Here is a 13,830-nt window from a genome sequence, read left to right on the forward strand (position 1 = left end):
CGTCACCCAAAGCTTGCAAGATTAAATAAGTACTGAAGCTGAGCGCCGGGCCCGTCATCCTGACAGCCGGGGCCGTCATCCTGACAGGCGGGGAGCCGGGCCCGGGCCCGTCATCCTGACAGCCGGGGAGCCGGGGAGCCGGGCCCGGGGCCGTCATCCTGACAGCCGGGGAGCCGGGCCCGTCATCCTGACAGCCGGGGAGCCGGGCCCGTCATCCTGACAGGCGGGGAGCCGGGCCCGTCATCCTGACAGGCGGGGAGCCGGGGAGCCGGGCCCGTCATCCTGACAGGCGGGGAGCCGGGCCCGTCATCCCGACAGGCGGGGAGCCGGGCATGTCATCCCGACAGCCGGGGAGCCGGGCCCGTCATCCTGACAGCCGGGGAGCCGGGCATGTCATCCCGACAGCCGGGGAGCCGGGGCCATCATCCTGACAGGCGGGGAGCCGGGCATGTCATCCTGACAGGCGGGGAGCCGGGGCCGTCATCCTGACAGGCGGGGAGCTGGCTACTCACCAGGCTGAGATCTGAGGAGGGTGGTTCTGAGCCAGCCCCAGCAGGCAAGTCCAGTGTAACCACCAGAAAAGCGGAAGTGGCGTCAAGTGGTAGAGCCTTGAGTCAAAAAACTCAGGGACAGCCCCCAGGCCCAGAATTCAAGCCCCAGGATTGGCAAAAAAAAAAAATAAATAAAAAAAGGCATTCAAAGCCAGGCACCTGTAATCCTAGCTACTCAGGAAAATTGGGGTTTGGAGCCAGCTGGGCAGGAAAGCACGTTAGACTCATCTCCAATTAACCACCAAACACTGGAAATGGAGCTTTGGCACAAGTGGTAGAGCACTAGCCTTTATCAAAAGCAGCTAAGGGAAGCAGCCCCCCTTGCCCAAAGACAGAGCATGTGCATTTTTTTTTTTTTTTGGGTCCAGTCGTGGGGCCTGAACTCTGGGCCTGGGCGCTGTCCCTCAGCTCTTCAGCTCAAGGCTAGCGCTCCACCACTTGAGCCACAGCACCACTTCCGGCTTTTTTTCTTTTTTACTTATGTGGTGCTGAGGAATCAAACCCAGGGCCTCAGGCATGCAAGGCCAGCGCTCTACCACTGAGCCACCTTCCCAGCCAAGCATGTGCATTTTTGTCCCACATTTTATTGCTGGGGTACTCACACTGCTAGGGTGATTGCTGTGCCTTTCCCGCTGCCAGAACCCCTAGGCTGAGTTTGGGATGCACCCTCCCCTCCCCAACGCTCTACAGTAGGTTCACAAATCGAGTCTCTGGTCAGGCTGGAGGCAGTGATGGCAGGGCAGGGCCATGTGACTGAATGTGGTCCCTAACTCACAACGGAGGACAGGAAAGCGTGGCTGGCAGAACAGGCAAGTGTCCGGCATCGCAGGCCCGTTAGGTGAAGCCGCTTCTGTCCTCAGTGCTGCAACAGTCGCGTGCAGGGCCCTCAGCCGGGGCCCCTCACTCCCTGGCCTGGCCCGGCTGGATGAGCCCGTACTCCATGGCCTTCCCCAGGGAGGCCGCAGCAGCCCTGCTGACGGGGCCGCCCTCGCCCTTGGCCAGCACGGACAGGATCTCTAGCACCTCGCTCTCCATCAGGGTGCTGGCAATCTCCCTGGAGGCCTCCACCATGTTCAGCACCACCACAGCGCCCCGGTGCTGCAGCTCCTGGTTGGAGCTCAAAAGCAAGGCCTGCAGGATCTCTAGCCAGTGTGTGGTCTGCAGGAAACAGCAGGGGTGGCCATCCAACAGGTTAGGACCTCTCCCACCAACCTGCAGCCTCCCCCCGCCAGGAACCGGCACTGACCACTTGCGGGACTCGGCGGCAGAGCGCAGGCCGCAGGGAGGTGAGCATGGCCAGGCCCCCGGCCGCCGCCCGGCGGAGCAGCTCGTCCTCCTCCCCGCTGTACAGCACCAGCAGCTTCAGCCGGTCATTGCCCTCGGCTTCAAAGAGGTCCTGCACCTGTGGCCAGATGAAGAGAGGACTCGGTGGTCAGGGCAGAGCCATCCGCGTCCCCACCGTCAGGACCCCCGGCCCGACTCACCTCCTTGCTCATGGCCAAGTTACACATGCACTCCGTGGCCGCCCGGCGGATCATCTCATGCTCCTCGAACATGTAGCCCTCGATCATGGGCACAGCTTTCTCCTTCAGGATCTTCTGTCTGCAGACCGAGGAGGGGCAACGTGGTCAGGCCCCTCCACCCCCAGCCGCCCTGCTCACACCCCGTGGGACGGAGCCCTGAGCCCTGTCAAGGACCCCCCGCACCAGGAACGGACACGGCCCAGAAGGCCAGGAAACAGCAGGGGCGGTGGCAGTGCACGAGAGCAGCCTGCAGCCCTAACCTCACTGGGCACCAGACTCGGCATGAACCACACGGCCAGGTGCCATGTGATGGCATGGGCTCATCGGTGACTAATGGAGGGACTCGGGATGGCAGCCACCAGAGCAGCAGGAGTGGACTGACAGGACACCACTGGTGGCACCTCCGCCCCACCATCTCCAGCCTGGACTCCTCGAACTGAGGAGAAAGAAAGCCGCGAGCAGCCCTCAGTCGGGCATGGCACTGAGGCTGTGGACAGAACGGGGGAGGGCAAGCCAGGGCTGGGGGCTGCGGGTTCAGTGCAGCAGGACTTGAACCCAAGCTATCTGGCTTGAAAGCCTGGAATGTTCTCACTCAGCGCCATAGCCTCTCTCAGCCTGTCTCTTCATCTGTAGGCAGCAGGGGAGTTGTGTGAGGTTCTGTGTAGCTGAATCGGGAAGGGGGGGGGGCGCATGGTCCAAATCTGGCGCCAGCCAGGCCCCGCGCCTCTGCCACTCACCGGAGCCTCTCGCTGATCCCGGCCAGGTTCGTCAGAGCCATGAGGGCTTCGAAGTTCTGCAGTCCTGAGCAGCTGAGGTGCAGCAAGGAGACCAGGGGCCGGACGACCTCATAGATCTGTGATGTGCACCCCCTTTCAGAGCCCACTCACGGGGTGCCACCCCCACCTCGCGGGCTCAGCAAAGCTGCCACTTCCTCTCGGTCCCAAGTAAGAACCCAGGCCGCGGCTGGGACCCAGCCAGGGCAGGAGGCCGCGCACGTGTGCGGGGGGGGGGGGGGGGGGGGGGGGGGAGGGGCTCACCCGCTCGCCAGGGAAGGTCATCTCGGGGTTGGAGGTGATGGTGAGCTTGGCCAGCGCCTGGGCCGCCTTTGTCTGCCCCACATCCGTGCCTTCCAGCGCCAGCGGGAGCAGAGCCTGCAGGAGCAAGCCGTGGGCACCGGGACACGCCTGACCACCCTTGGCCTTCCCTCCAGCACCCCCGGCTGCCAGCCGCTGGCAGCCGGCCCTGCTCAAACTCCACAGGCGGGTGGGCGGGTGAGAAGGGAAAGGACCACCCCAACTTGGAGGGAGCCTCCCCTTCCCCCCACAGGCCGTCCCAAGGCTCCGCCACGCCCTCCTGACCACTGGCCGCAGCCGCCCGGGCCTGTGGCAGGGCAGGAAGCCCCGCGGTGCCCGCCTACCTTGCCCCCGCCCTGGGCCACCACGGTGCCACGGTCCTCCACCTCCTCCACCAAGGCCAGGAAGACCCTGCGGGGAGACGCGGGTGTAGGCGGTGATCTGGGCACCGGCAGGCAGACACCGACACCCCATCCTCGGGCTGGGGGGTCCCCACTCCAAGGCCCACCTGCAGAGCAGCTCCCTGCAGGAGCTGGTGAGCGCCTGGCTCTCTGCCCTCACCATGCACGTCATGGCCGACACCACGCCCGCAGCCAGCAGCTTCTTCACCCGAGCGCGAACGAAGCTGGGCTTGTCCTGGGGAAGGAGGCAGCTGAGGGGAAGGGAGGGGACCCCGGCTGGCAGGACAGGAAAGGGCCGCCCTCGCAGTAGGGCGCTGGGGCGGCTGCAGCGGGGACCCCGACTGCCCAGGGCCACGCACCTTGGGGTGCTGCTCGGGAACGGGCTGCTTGGCGTACTTGGCCAGCTCCACCATCTTGGGGTCCGGCTCCTCGTAGTCGTAGCTGTTGGTGCAGTTGACGAGTGCCGAGGCCACGGCAAAGAGCACCGACCTCTCCTCCGACTGCAGGAGCGGAGGGGACACTGAGCGCGGCCGCGCCCGCCCCCCACAGACGTCCCTCGTGCCACACGGGCGGCTGGCCAGCATCTCACGAGGACCCCGGGGACCCCAGGCCACCTTGCTGAGCCGGAACAGCGCCTTCAGAGCCACCCCGTCCTCCACAAACTCTTCCTTCACGTCGGCGTCGAAGGTGAGGTAAGCCAGGCCCTCAGCTGCCCAGCGCCGCGTGCCCGCGTCCATCTGCTCATTGCACAGCCACCTGCGCACGCGGGCAGGGGACCGCCTTGAGCACGGGGGCGGGGCGGGAGGAGGGGCAAGGCAGAGGACGCAGGCGGGGCGTCCTAGGGCCTGCAGGAGCCGCCCCGCCCCCACCCCGCCCCCTCGGGGTGCACACTCACTTCCGGCACTGCTTGGCCAGTTTGAGGGTGGACCCTTCAGCAAACTGCTTCATGCTGAAGTCGGTGCCCCCGGCCGAGCCGAGCTTGCACAGCCCCTGCGGGAAGAGGACCAGGCTGGGGGCTTGGCTGCTGGGACCAGGCAGAAGCCGGGCTTCCATGCCGGCCCGCCATGCCCCCCACAGCCCGCCGGGCCTCCCCACAGCCCGCCGGGCCTCCCCACAGCCCGCCGGGCCTCCCCACAGCCCGCCGGGCCTCCCCACAGCCCGCCAGGCCCCCCACAGCCCCCCACAGCCCGCCATGCCTCCACAGCCCGCCATGCCCCCACAGCCCGCCATGCCCCCACAGCCCGCCATGCCCCCCACAGCCCGCCGGGCCTCCCCACAGCCCGCCATGCCCCCACAGCCCGCCATGCCCCCACAGCCCGCCATGCCCCCACAGCCCGTCATGCCCCCACAGCCCGCCATGCCCCCCACAGCCCGCCGGGCCTCCCCACAGCCCGCCATGCCCCCACAGCCCGCCAGGGCCCCCACAGCCCGCCAGGCCCCCCACAGCCCGCCATGCCCCCCACAGCCCGCCATGCCCCCACAGCCCGCCATGCCCCCCACAGCCCGCCATGCCCCCCACAGCCCGCCGGGCCTCCCCACAGCCCGCCATGCCCCCCACAGCCCGCCATGTCCCCACAGCCCGCCATGCCCCCCACAGCCCGCCATGCCTCCCACAGGATGTGGGGGCGCCTGGAGAAATAAGTCCTCAGGAGCACACAGCTCCCGCACATGCAGGAACAGAGACCCACACAGCCAGCTCCCGCACATGCAGGAACACAGTCCACACAGCCAGCGCCTGCAGACACGGCCTTGCCGACTGAGCGCAGGGGGCAGCGTGAGCCAGCATGGAATGGAACGCACCGCGTGCCCACAGCCCCCCATCTGGGAAGAGCCAGTCCCACTCTGGCCTCCCACGCCCCGCTCACCACCAGGGCCCGGATGCGGATGCTGTCGCGCTGGCTGCGCTTGTACAGGTCTTTCAGCAGCGAGACGCCGTTGGCCGTGATGAACGAGGCCCGCTTGGCCTTGCCGGCCGCGTGGATCAGAGCCTCCACGGCCACCAGCTGCTCGTCCTCCCGCTCGGAGGCGCAGAGTGCGATCACGCTGTCCATGACGCCGCTCAGCTCCAGGGCCCTGTTGCCGGCGTCGCACGGGCCCTGCAGGAGGCACGACACCGTCTGGATGGCCCGCAGCTTCCCGGCCGGCCAGGGGCCCTCGAACCAGCTCCTGAGAGGTGCAGGGCGACTGCGGTCAAGCCGAGGCCACACACAGGCCCGGCCCCGGCCCAGCCCCTGCACCTCGGCACAAACAGCGTGGAAAGCTGCCAACGACGGACGAAGACGCTGACCCGACCCCAGTTCCCGGGGCTCCAGATCTACACACGCCAGCCTCCCCCACGCACCTCCACCATGACCCCAGGCACCCCACACTTGGTGGGAGCAGAGGCCCCATCCTGTCCCCACGGCCGGCAGCCCCAGGGACAAGGACCGGCCGCTTTGACCTAGTATTTGACTGTGATAATGGACAGAGCGCACAATAAGCACTTGGTACACGAGCTTCCTAAAGCGAGAACCAACTTTGGAAAAGCTCCCAGCGAATCACTTTGGGAGAAAGGGGTGCCAACCACGCAGGAGGCTGAAGCAGAAGACTGCTTGAGTCACGAGTTCAAGGCCAGCCTCGGCAGTACAAGTGAGATCCCACCTTAAAAAACCCCAAAAGACTGGGAACATGGTGTAGGGGTGGAGCGCCTGCCTCCCATGCATGAAGCCCAGGCACCATTCCTCAGCACCACTACACAGAAAAAGCTGGAAGTGGCGCTGTGGCTCAAGTGGTAGAGCACTCGCCTTGAGCTGAAGAGCTGAGGGACAGCACCCAGGCCCAGAGTTCAAGCCCAAGACTGACCAAAAGAACAAAAAGGTAGGCCTCCCTGGCGGGGCGCTGGTGGCTCACGCCTGTAATCCTAGCTACTCAGGAGGCTGAGATCTGAGGATCGCGGTTCAAAGCCAGCCCGGGCAGGAGAGACCGTGAGACTCCTATCTCCAATAAACCACCAGAAAACCGGAAGTGGCGCTGTAGCTCAAGTGGTAGAGCGCTCGCCTTGAGCTGAAGAGCTGAGGGACAGCGCCCAGGCCCAGAGTTCAAGCCCCACGACCGACAAAAAAAAAAAAAAAAAAAAAAAAAAAAAAGGTAGGCCTCCCTAAAGCCCGGGGACGGGCTCAGGGAGGGGGAGGGGATGGCCATACCGGATATAGTTCTCGCAGAGCCGGTGGAAATTCTCCCGCTCCGCATCACACTTCAGGTCATCGAAGAGCTTGCTAAGCAGGATGGAGGCGCTCATGCGGCTGTTCCCCGCCTCAGACAGCTCCTCACAAGAGTCCTGCACGGAGCCCCCCACCTCCAGAACCTTCTTTAGGCCTGGAAAGAGAACGTCGGTGGAACCCCTGAAAAGTAAAGAGGCGTCCGGACAGTCGAGGTGCAAAGAAGCCACTTCAGAAGCCTGAGGAAGCGGCGGGGCTCAGAAGGGAGGTCAGCGCCGCCCCCCTCACTGCAGGGCTCCATCTGGGGCCCAGCCTAGCTAGAGCAACAGCCTGAGTTCAAACCCAAGTATCACCAAAACTCTAAGAAATGTCTTGGCCTGGGAAGGTGCTCAGTGGTACAGTGCTTGCCTAGCAGGGATGAAGCCCTGGGTTCCATTCCTCAGTACCACATACACAGAAAAAGCCGGAAGTGGAGCTATGGCTCAAATAGTAGAGTGCTAGCCTTGTGCAAAAAGAAGCTCAGGGACAGTGCCCAGGCCCTGAATTCAACTCCCAGGAGCCCCCCCCCAAAAAAAAGCCTTGTTTGTTCTTTAAAAGTTGGAATACAAGCTCACTAAAAAAAATCTTTAGGCTAAGAGCCAGTGGCTCACACCTGTAATCCTAGCTACTCATGCAGCTGAGATTGAGGATCAAGGTTCAGAGCCAACCGAACAGAAAAGTTGGTGACTCTTCTTACTCTCCAATTACTCTCACCAACGCTCACAGCCAGAAGTGGCGCTGTGGCTCAAGTGGTAGCATGCCAGCTTTGAGCAAAATGCCGAGGAGCAGCACCCAGGCCCTGAGTTCAAAACCCAGTACCAAAACAAAACAAAATCCCACACCTTGAGCTGTCCACCTGCTTGCTGACACACAAGCATTCAACCACTTGAGCCACTTCTGGCCTTTTGGTAGTTAACTGAAGTAAGTCTTTCCTGCCTGGGCTGGCTTTTCAGATCTCAGCCTCCTGAATAGCTAGGATCATAGGGCACGAGCCTCTGGAAACCAGCTGACAACGGGTGTGTGTCTGGGTTGGCTTAAAAACCCAGATTATAAGCATGAGCCACCAACACTGGTGTAACAAAGTACTTTGACTACATCCACCCTCTTCTTTTCTGTGCCCACCCGCCCCCCACTAGTACCGACCCCTGCACAGAGCCTTGTCCCGCCCTGCACTCTTGGGTGGTACTAACTGTTCAAGGGTTTCACTGCTGCCTTCCACGCACTTGTGTGCAGAACTTCTACCCCCGGAGGTCTCCTCTGGTGCTCTAGCCTAAGAGGCCTTGCGGGCCCAAGAAGCGTGGCAGTGCACACGCAGTGCACACCCAGGCAGTTGAAGGGCTGCCTGTCTCCTCCACTGCCTTGGTGAGCCCCAACACCTACCCTGGTCGATGACCCAGAGCGTGAGGCTGTTGTTGGGGTCCTTAGGAGACTTGCGAGGCACCACTTTGATCAGAAGGGTCAGGGCGTTGTCGCGGCCTTGGCTGGAGACCCCCGCTTCCGTCAGAAGCTCCAGGAGGCTGCTGAGGAGGACCCTCAGCTCCCGAGCGGGATCTGCCATGGGAGCCCACACACCGTCATCTCAACCAAAACACAAAGCCAGGACCAGTGCCACGCTCCACGGTGGCCCACCCGTCCAGCCCAGGATGCCCCTCACAGACAGACACAGGAAAGGCGGCCTAGACCTGAGCTGGCTGCTGAGCCTTCCCCTCGAACATCTTGAGTAAAAGCCAGGTGTAATGGTGTACACCTGTAGTCCCAGCCCTTGGGAGGCTGAGGCAGGGAGATGAAGAGTTCAAGGCCAGCCTAAGCCACACAACGAGAAACTGTGTGAAGCTATATTCATGGACACCCTGGGCGAGAACCGGCCAGGCGGGGCCAGCGCTGCCACTCACCCACAATGATGGCGCCTTCTTTGCCCTGGAAGCCTCTCTTGACGCCCTCCTTGAGGGCATCGCACATGACCTGCAGCAGGTGGCAGGCAGCCAGCGACACAGCCTGGTTCTCCACGCCCAGGATGGAGACCAGGCGCCGAGTTCCCAGCACGCTCAGCGTCGCCACAGTCTGGGGTGCAGAGAGGCAGAGGAGGCCCGGTTGGTGCCGGGCTCGGGGATCCCTCACCAGGAGCAGGGGCCTGACGAGGACAATCCCCAGTGGATGACTGACGCCTGAGGGGGGTCAGTCAGATCCCACGTTTCACAGGCGTCCTCCCCAGCCTCCACCTCCTCGTGGGGAGCGCTTCACCCTGGCCTTTCCAAGAGGGACAGAGCTGGACCAGGCTGACCACCAGCTCTTCTCGAAGGCCTCCCTGAGCGTGGCCAGCACGCAGGGGTGTGGACAGGCAGGTAAAGCCCCTACGCAGCACTAAAGGACACACAGAACTGAAGAGGCTGAGGGAGACCCAGCCCCGGGAGACCCAAAACCTCAGCCCAAATTTCACTTAAGAGCTCACAGCTGTGACGCAGAAATGTAACTTCCTGCCTGATGCTGGTGGCTCATGCCTGTCATCCTAGCTACTCAGGAGGCTAAGATCTGAGGATCAAGGTTCAAAGCCAGCTTGGGCAGGAAAGGCTATGAGACTCTTATTTCCAATAAAACATTCAGAAAACACAATGGCGCTGTGGTTCAAGTGGTAGAGCACTGGTCTTGAGCTGAAGAGTTGAGAGACAGCGCCCAGGCCCAGAGTTCAAGTCCCACAAACCGCATAGTTTCCTCTAAAAGCAAGAGAGTAGCCCTGCACAGCAGTACATGCCACAAGTTCAAGGCCAGCCAAGACAAGAGTCAAGTAAACAAACAAGTGACACAAGGGTTCAGTCCCCTAGCACGAGTCAAGCGCTGGGGGCTTGGCCATGACTCCCCCGGCTGAGAGGCTCTTCCTGATGCGCCATCCTGAACCAAGTCCTGCACAGGGCGGTCTCCAAGGTAAAGATGCGGTGGGTGACATCACCGACCTCGTGACCACAGTGAGGACCCCTTCCCAGAGGCAGCGCCAGTGTGCTTTAGAGCCAGGTCCCGTGTCCCTTTGTGGGCAGCAAGTTGGCTTTCACCCAGGGACACCGTGTGGGCCGTCTGCAGGACCGCTGTGCTCAGGGTGCTGAGGCCTTTCCCCCTCTAGCTGCACGTGTTCCCCGGCTCCTATCTTCTGCTCTAACTTCTTTTTGGAATGAGGAATGGGGAGACAGAAGATGGACTAACGGACTGAAGCCCGCCTACCCGTGACTGGTGCTCGGAACAAATGCCGACCAGCGTGCGCAGGGCCGCCAGCATGAGGTCGGGCTCCCCTGTGTCCAGGAGGCGCTGCAGGAGCGGAACCCCATTGTTCCGGAAGATCTTCTCGGCTCCTGCATCCTCGCGGGCCAGCACCACCAGGTTCTGAGACGCCTGTGCGAAACACGGTGCTGTAGTGCCGACCCTGCGCCCCACAGGGCAGGGTGAAGGTGACACCGTGCACCCTAGACCTTGCTATCAGACCAAATGGGGTCCTAAGCCCCACTAGAGCCCGAAGGGCCGGAGCAGTGCCTTGTAGCTCCACCCACAAGTTGGGTGGCGAGGTGCTGTGAACCTGTTTCCCTTTCTGTGGTCCCCACCAAAACCTCAGCCCCAAAGCTCCGGACCTGCACAGCACCGTGGTCCATGCAAGAACCATGGTCCCCAAAGCACCAGACGAGTGCTGTGCAGAACTGGCCTGTACCTTCTGCTTCTTCTCAGTGCCTTTCTCTTCGGGGTCCAGCAGGATCTGGAACATCTGTTCCACCTTGGCGTCGGTCGAGGACATGTACCGCACCTAGGACAAACCAAGGAGCCAAGACGTCACCCCTTGGCGGAGACGTCGCCCTTCCCCGCGGTTCTCTGGCTCCTGGCTCTGCAAGCCCGTGAGGAGGCCTGGGCTCGGCAAGCACCGAGCACCAGGGCAGGAAGAGACTTGCCCTAAGCTCCCAGTAGCTGTTTTCCTCCTGAGTTACTTCCTGCTTGGTCATCCGGGCCCCTACTAATGCTAAAGGCGGTGTCCTTTCCCCTCCCTTCCCACAGTCCCACGGTTTGAACCCAGGGCCTCTAGCGTGGCTTGCACTGATGCCTGAGCCATGCCTCCACCCTGGCATTTTGCTGGTTACACTGGAGCTGAGGGGCTCAAGGGCTTTGCGTGCTGGCAGTCAGCATGGCGGGTGTGCGTCCCCGCTCCACTCGCGTGGTGGGTGTGAGTCCCCACTCCACGCTCGCGTCTTAATTTGCAGTCTCCTCGCCGGTAATGGGCGGTTGTGTCTGCACCTCCCACCCACCTCTCTCTGGCACGCTCACACACCTTCTCCTGAATCTGGCCCCCAATGCTCCGCAGGGCCTCCTGGAAAACTCTGTTCTTGGGCTCCAGGCTCACACATCTCTGCAGGTCCAGGACAGCCTGGTCCAGGCGGCCCAACTTCTCTAGGGCTTGGCTTCTCCGGTACAGTGCTTTGACATCCCCTCCGTCCTTTTCAATGGCTGAGCACAAACAGGAGCTCTGTCAGGGCGCGCGCTGCACCGTCTCCACGCAAGAGCAGCAGGGAAAGATCTCGAGGGCCAGAGGAAGGTGGGGGACGAATGTGGGGCTCGGACTTCAGCCTCAGAAAGGGTGAGGTAGCTGCAGAGAAGGGAAGGCCCAGCAGAAGTGGGAAAGACAGCAGGCGGACGCGTTCCAGGGGCACGGGAGGAGAGGCGGCGGCGCGGCGGTCCGGGGTCTGCCCGCAGAGAAGCCCCGCACACAGCGCCAGCCAGGGCCCGCGCGCGCGTACCTTTAGACGCTTCCGCTTCGGCTTCGTGGAAATCCTCCTGCGGGAGAAAGGCCGGGCGTGAGAGGGCGGGCGGGGCAGCCCCGGGCCCCCGCCCCCGCCTCCCCGGCGCTCACCAGCCTCAGGTGGCAGGCGGCCCGGTTTCGGTGCAGGACGGCCTGGTCCGCCGGCGGCGCGCCCAGCCCCAGGGCCCGGGTGTAGGCCGACAGGGCGCCCTCGTAGTCCCCGCATCGGAAGCGCTCGTTGCCCTCCTTCCGCAGCTGCTCCACGGAGCTGGCCTGGGGAGAAGGGGCGGTGGGCTCGGGCGCGGCGGGGCCGCAGGGCCAGGGGCGGGGCAGGCGCGAGCGGAGGTGGGAGCGGACCCCGGGGATGGCGGCCCGGGGCTCGGGGGTCCCCGGAACACTCACGGTCATCGCAGCGCCGACCTCGGGGCCCACGCAGGCGCAGTCTCTGCCGCGAGTTCGGCCCCGGCCCCGGAAGCTGGCGCGGGGCGCCCCGCCCCCACCCGGCGTCAGAGATTGCGTCGGAAGGGGCGTGGCCAGAGAGAGGACGCACCCGGGGAGGGGAGGGGCCAAGGAGGGGCCGGGGCGGGGCTAAGCGGAGTGCATCGTGGAGAGGGCGGTGTCGATGGACTGCGTGGGGCGGGGCTAAGACGACTACGTAGAGGGCGGGGCGAGGCCACGTGCGGGTAGGACAGGGGCGGGGCGGGGCGGGGCGGGGCGGGTCCCGGCGCGCACCCGCGTCGGGCGCGCTCAGGTGAGTTCCGCCGGGACCTGCAGGGGCCGCGCAGCCGAGGACCGGGCTGGAAGCCGGGGGCGGCCCCGGCCGCGGCAGAAGTGCACGAGGTCTGCAGTCATCAGCGCCAGCAGCAGCAGACCGTACAGGCCCAGCGCCAGCAGCGGGCCTGGGCCCCTGCGGGAGAGGGGCGGGGTCGGGCCGCGCTGCGGGGCGGGCCCTCCGGGGGAGGACGGGCCTGCGCTCCGCCGCCGCCCGCGCCCGGGCCCGCCCGCGCCCGGGCCCGCCCGCGCCCGGGCCCGCCCGCGCCCGGGCCCGCCCGCGCCCGGGCCCGCCCGCGCCCGGGCCCGCCCGCGCCCGGGCCCGCCCGCGCCCGCCCCCCGCCCGCGCCCGCCCCCCGCCCGCGCCCGCCCCCCGCCCGCGCCCCGCCCCGCGCGGGGTTTTGCGGTCGGCCTGGGCCTCGCGGGTGCGTGCGGCGCCCTCCCACCGCAGCCCCGCAGCCGGGGCCCCGGCTCACCTGAGCACGGGCGGGGGCCCGAGCGAGGACAGGTTGAGCCGGTGCAGGGCCTCAAATTCGGCGCGGGTGCAGCAGTGGCCGCCCGCGGCCCGCAGGGGGCAGCAGAAGGCTTCCTCCGGGGGGTCCGACAGCCGCGGGCAGAAGAAGCCCGGGTGGCGGCGGCCGTCCGCGTCCCGGCTGGTCTGGCACAAGTGGGGGTGGTGGGCTAGCGCTGGGGAGAGACGCGGGGCTGGAGGCGAGCGGGGGGTGGGCCCCGCCGGGGCCCGCATCCCGCTCCGCACCCTCCCCCCGGCCCGCACCCCGCTCCGCACCCTCCCCCCGGGCCCGCACCCCGCTCCGCACCCTCCCCCCGGGCCCGCACCCCGCTCCGGGTACCTGGGAGCGGGGCCGGCTGGGCCAGGCGAGCCCCGGCGAGGAGCAGCAGGAGGCCCGCGCACAGCCCGGCCGGCCGCCGCCGCCCAGCCCGCGGCCTCGGGATCGCAGCCTCCGTCCTGCTCAGCGTGCGAGGCCGAGCCCGGCCCGCGCCAGCCCGCCGCCCCCCAGCGCAGCCCCGGCCCGGCGCAGTGGCTTCCCGGCAGGGGCCCAGCTCCGGGAGAAGTTCTCCCCCACGCCCTCCCCACCCCTGGGCTGCTGGGAGCCCGGAGCCCCAGGGACCCCCGCGGCGGCCTGCTCCCGGGCAACAGGCTTCCCTGGAAGCCAAGTCGGCCCTGCCGCTGGCTCCCCCGGGCCCGGGCTCCCGGCTCCGGGGGGGGGGGGGGCGGGAGTCGGCCCGGTGACCTGCCGGCCCGGCCACGCCGACCCAATTCCTCCAGAAGGCCCAAGGTCACCTCCCGAAACAGGACAAGACTCAGCCCCCCCAGGGGCCCACAGCGGGCCGGGCGTCCCCACTCCCGGGAACGGCAGGAAGCAGAGCAGGGCCGGGCCTGTGATCAGGCAGCCACCCGGGAGGCTGAGCTTCGAATCCCGCTGGCCCAAAAGCTTAGTGAAGTCCCAGGTAGGCCGCTCACCTCCAGCCCCTCTCCTACGCAGTCGCC

At 65.6% G+C, this 13,830-nt stretch overlaps 1 protein-coding gene across 1 annotated transcript; it reads right to left on the reverse strand.

The window, feature by feature from the left end:
- Positions 1-808: 808 nt before the first annotated feature.
- Unc45a (unc-45 myosin chaperone A) lies at positions 809-12,188 on the reverse strand. Its single transcript, XM_070043290.1, has 20 exons — positions 11,952-12,188; positions 11,661-11,822; positions 11,548-11,584; positions 11,082-11,257; positions 10,473-10,565; positions 9,995-10,162; positions 8,677-8,845; positions 8,165-8,335; positions 6,731-6,902; positions 5,414-5,714; positions 4,444-4,538; positions 4,163-4,304; positions 3,908-4,048; positions 3,656-3,783; positions 3,492-3,558; positions 3,112-3,225; positions 2,812-2,927; positions 2,036-2,153; positions 1,798-1,953; positions 809-1,709 (listed from the first exon to the last, which is right to left on the reverse strand). The coding sequence occupies exons 1-20, from the start codon at positions 11,955-11,957 to the stop codon at positions 1,452-1,454; spliced, it is 2,790 nt and encodes a 929-aa protein (XP_069899391.1). The 5' UTR covers positions 11,958-12,188; the 3' UTR covers positions 809-1,451.
- Between the last annotated feature and the right edge of the window lie 1,642 nt (positions 12,189-13,830).

The sequence above is a fragment of the Dipodomys merriami genome, unplaced genomic scaffold, assembly GCF_024711535.1.
Source record: "Dipodomys merriami isolate MVZ:Mamm:240054 unplaced genomic scaffold, mDipMer1.0.p SCAF_33, whole genome shotgun sequence".
NCBI classification, from domain to species: Eukaryota; Metazoa; Chordata; class Mammalia; order Rodentia; family Heteromyidae; genus Dipodomys; species Dipodomys merriami.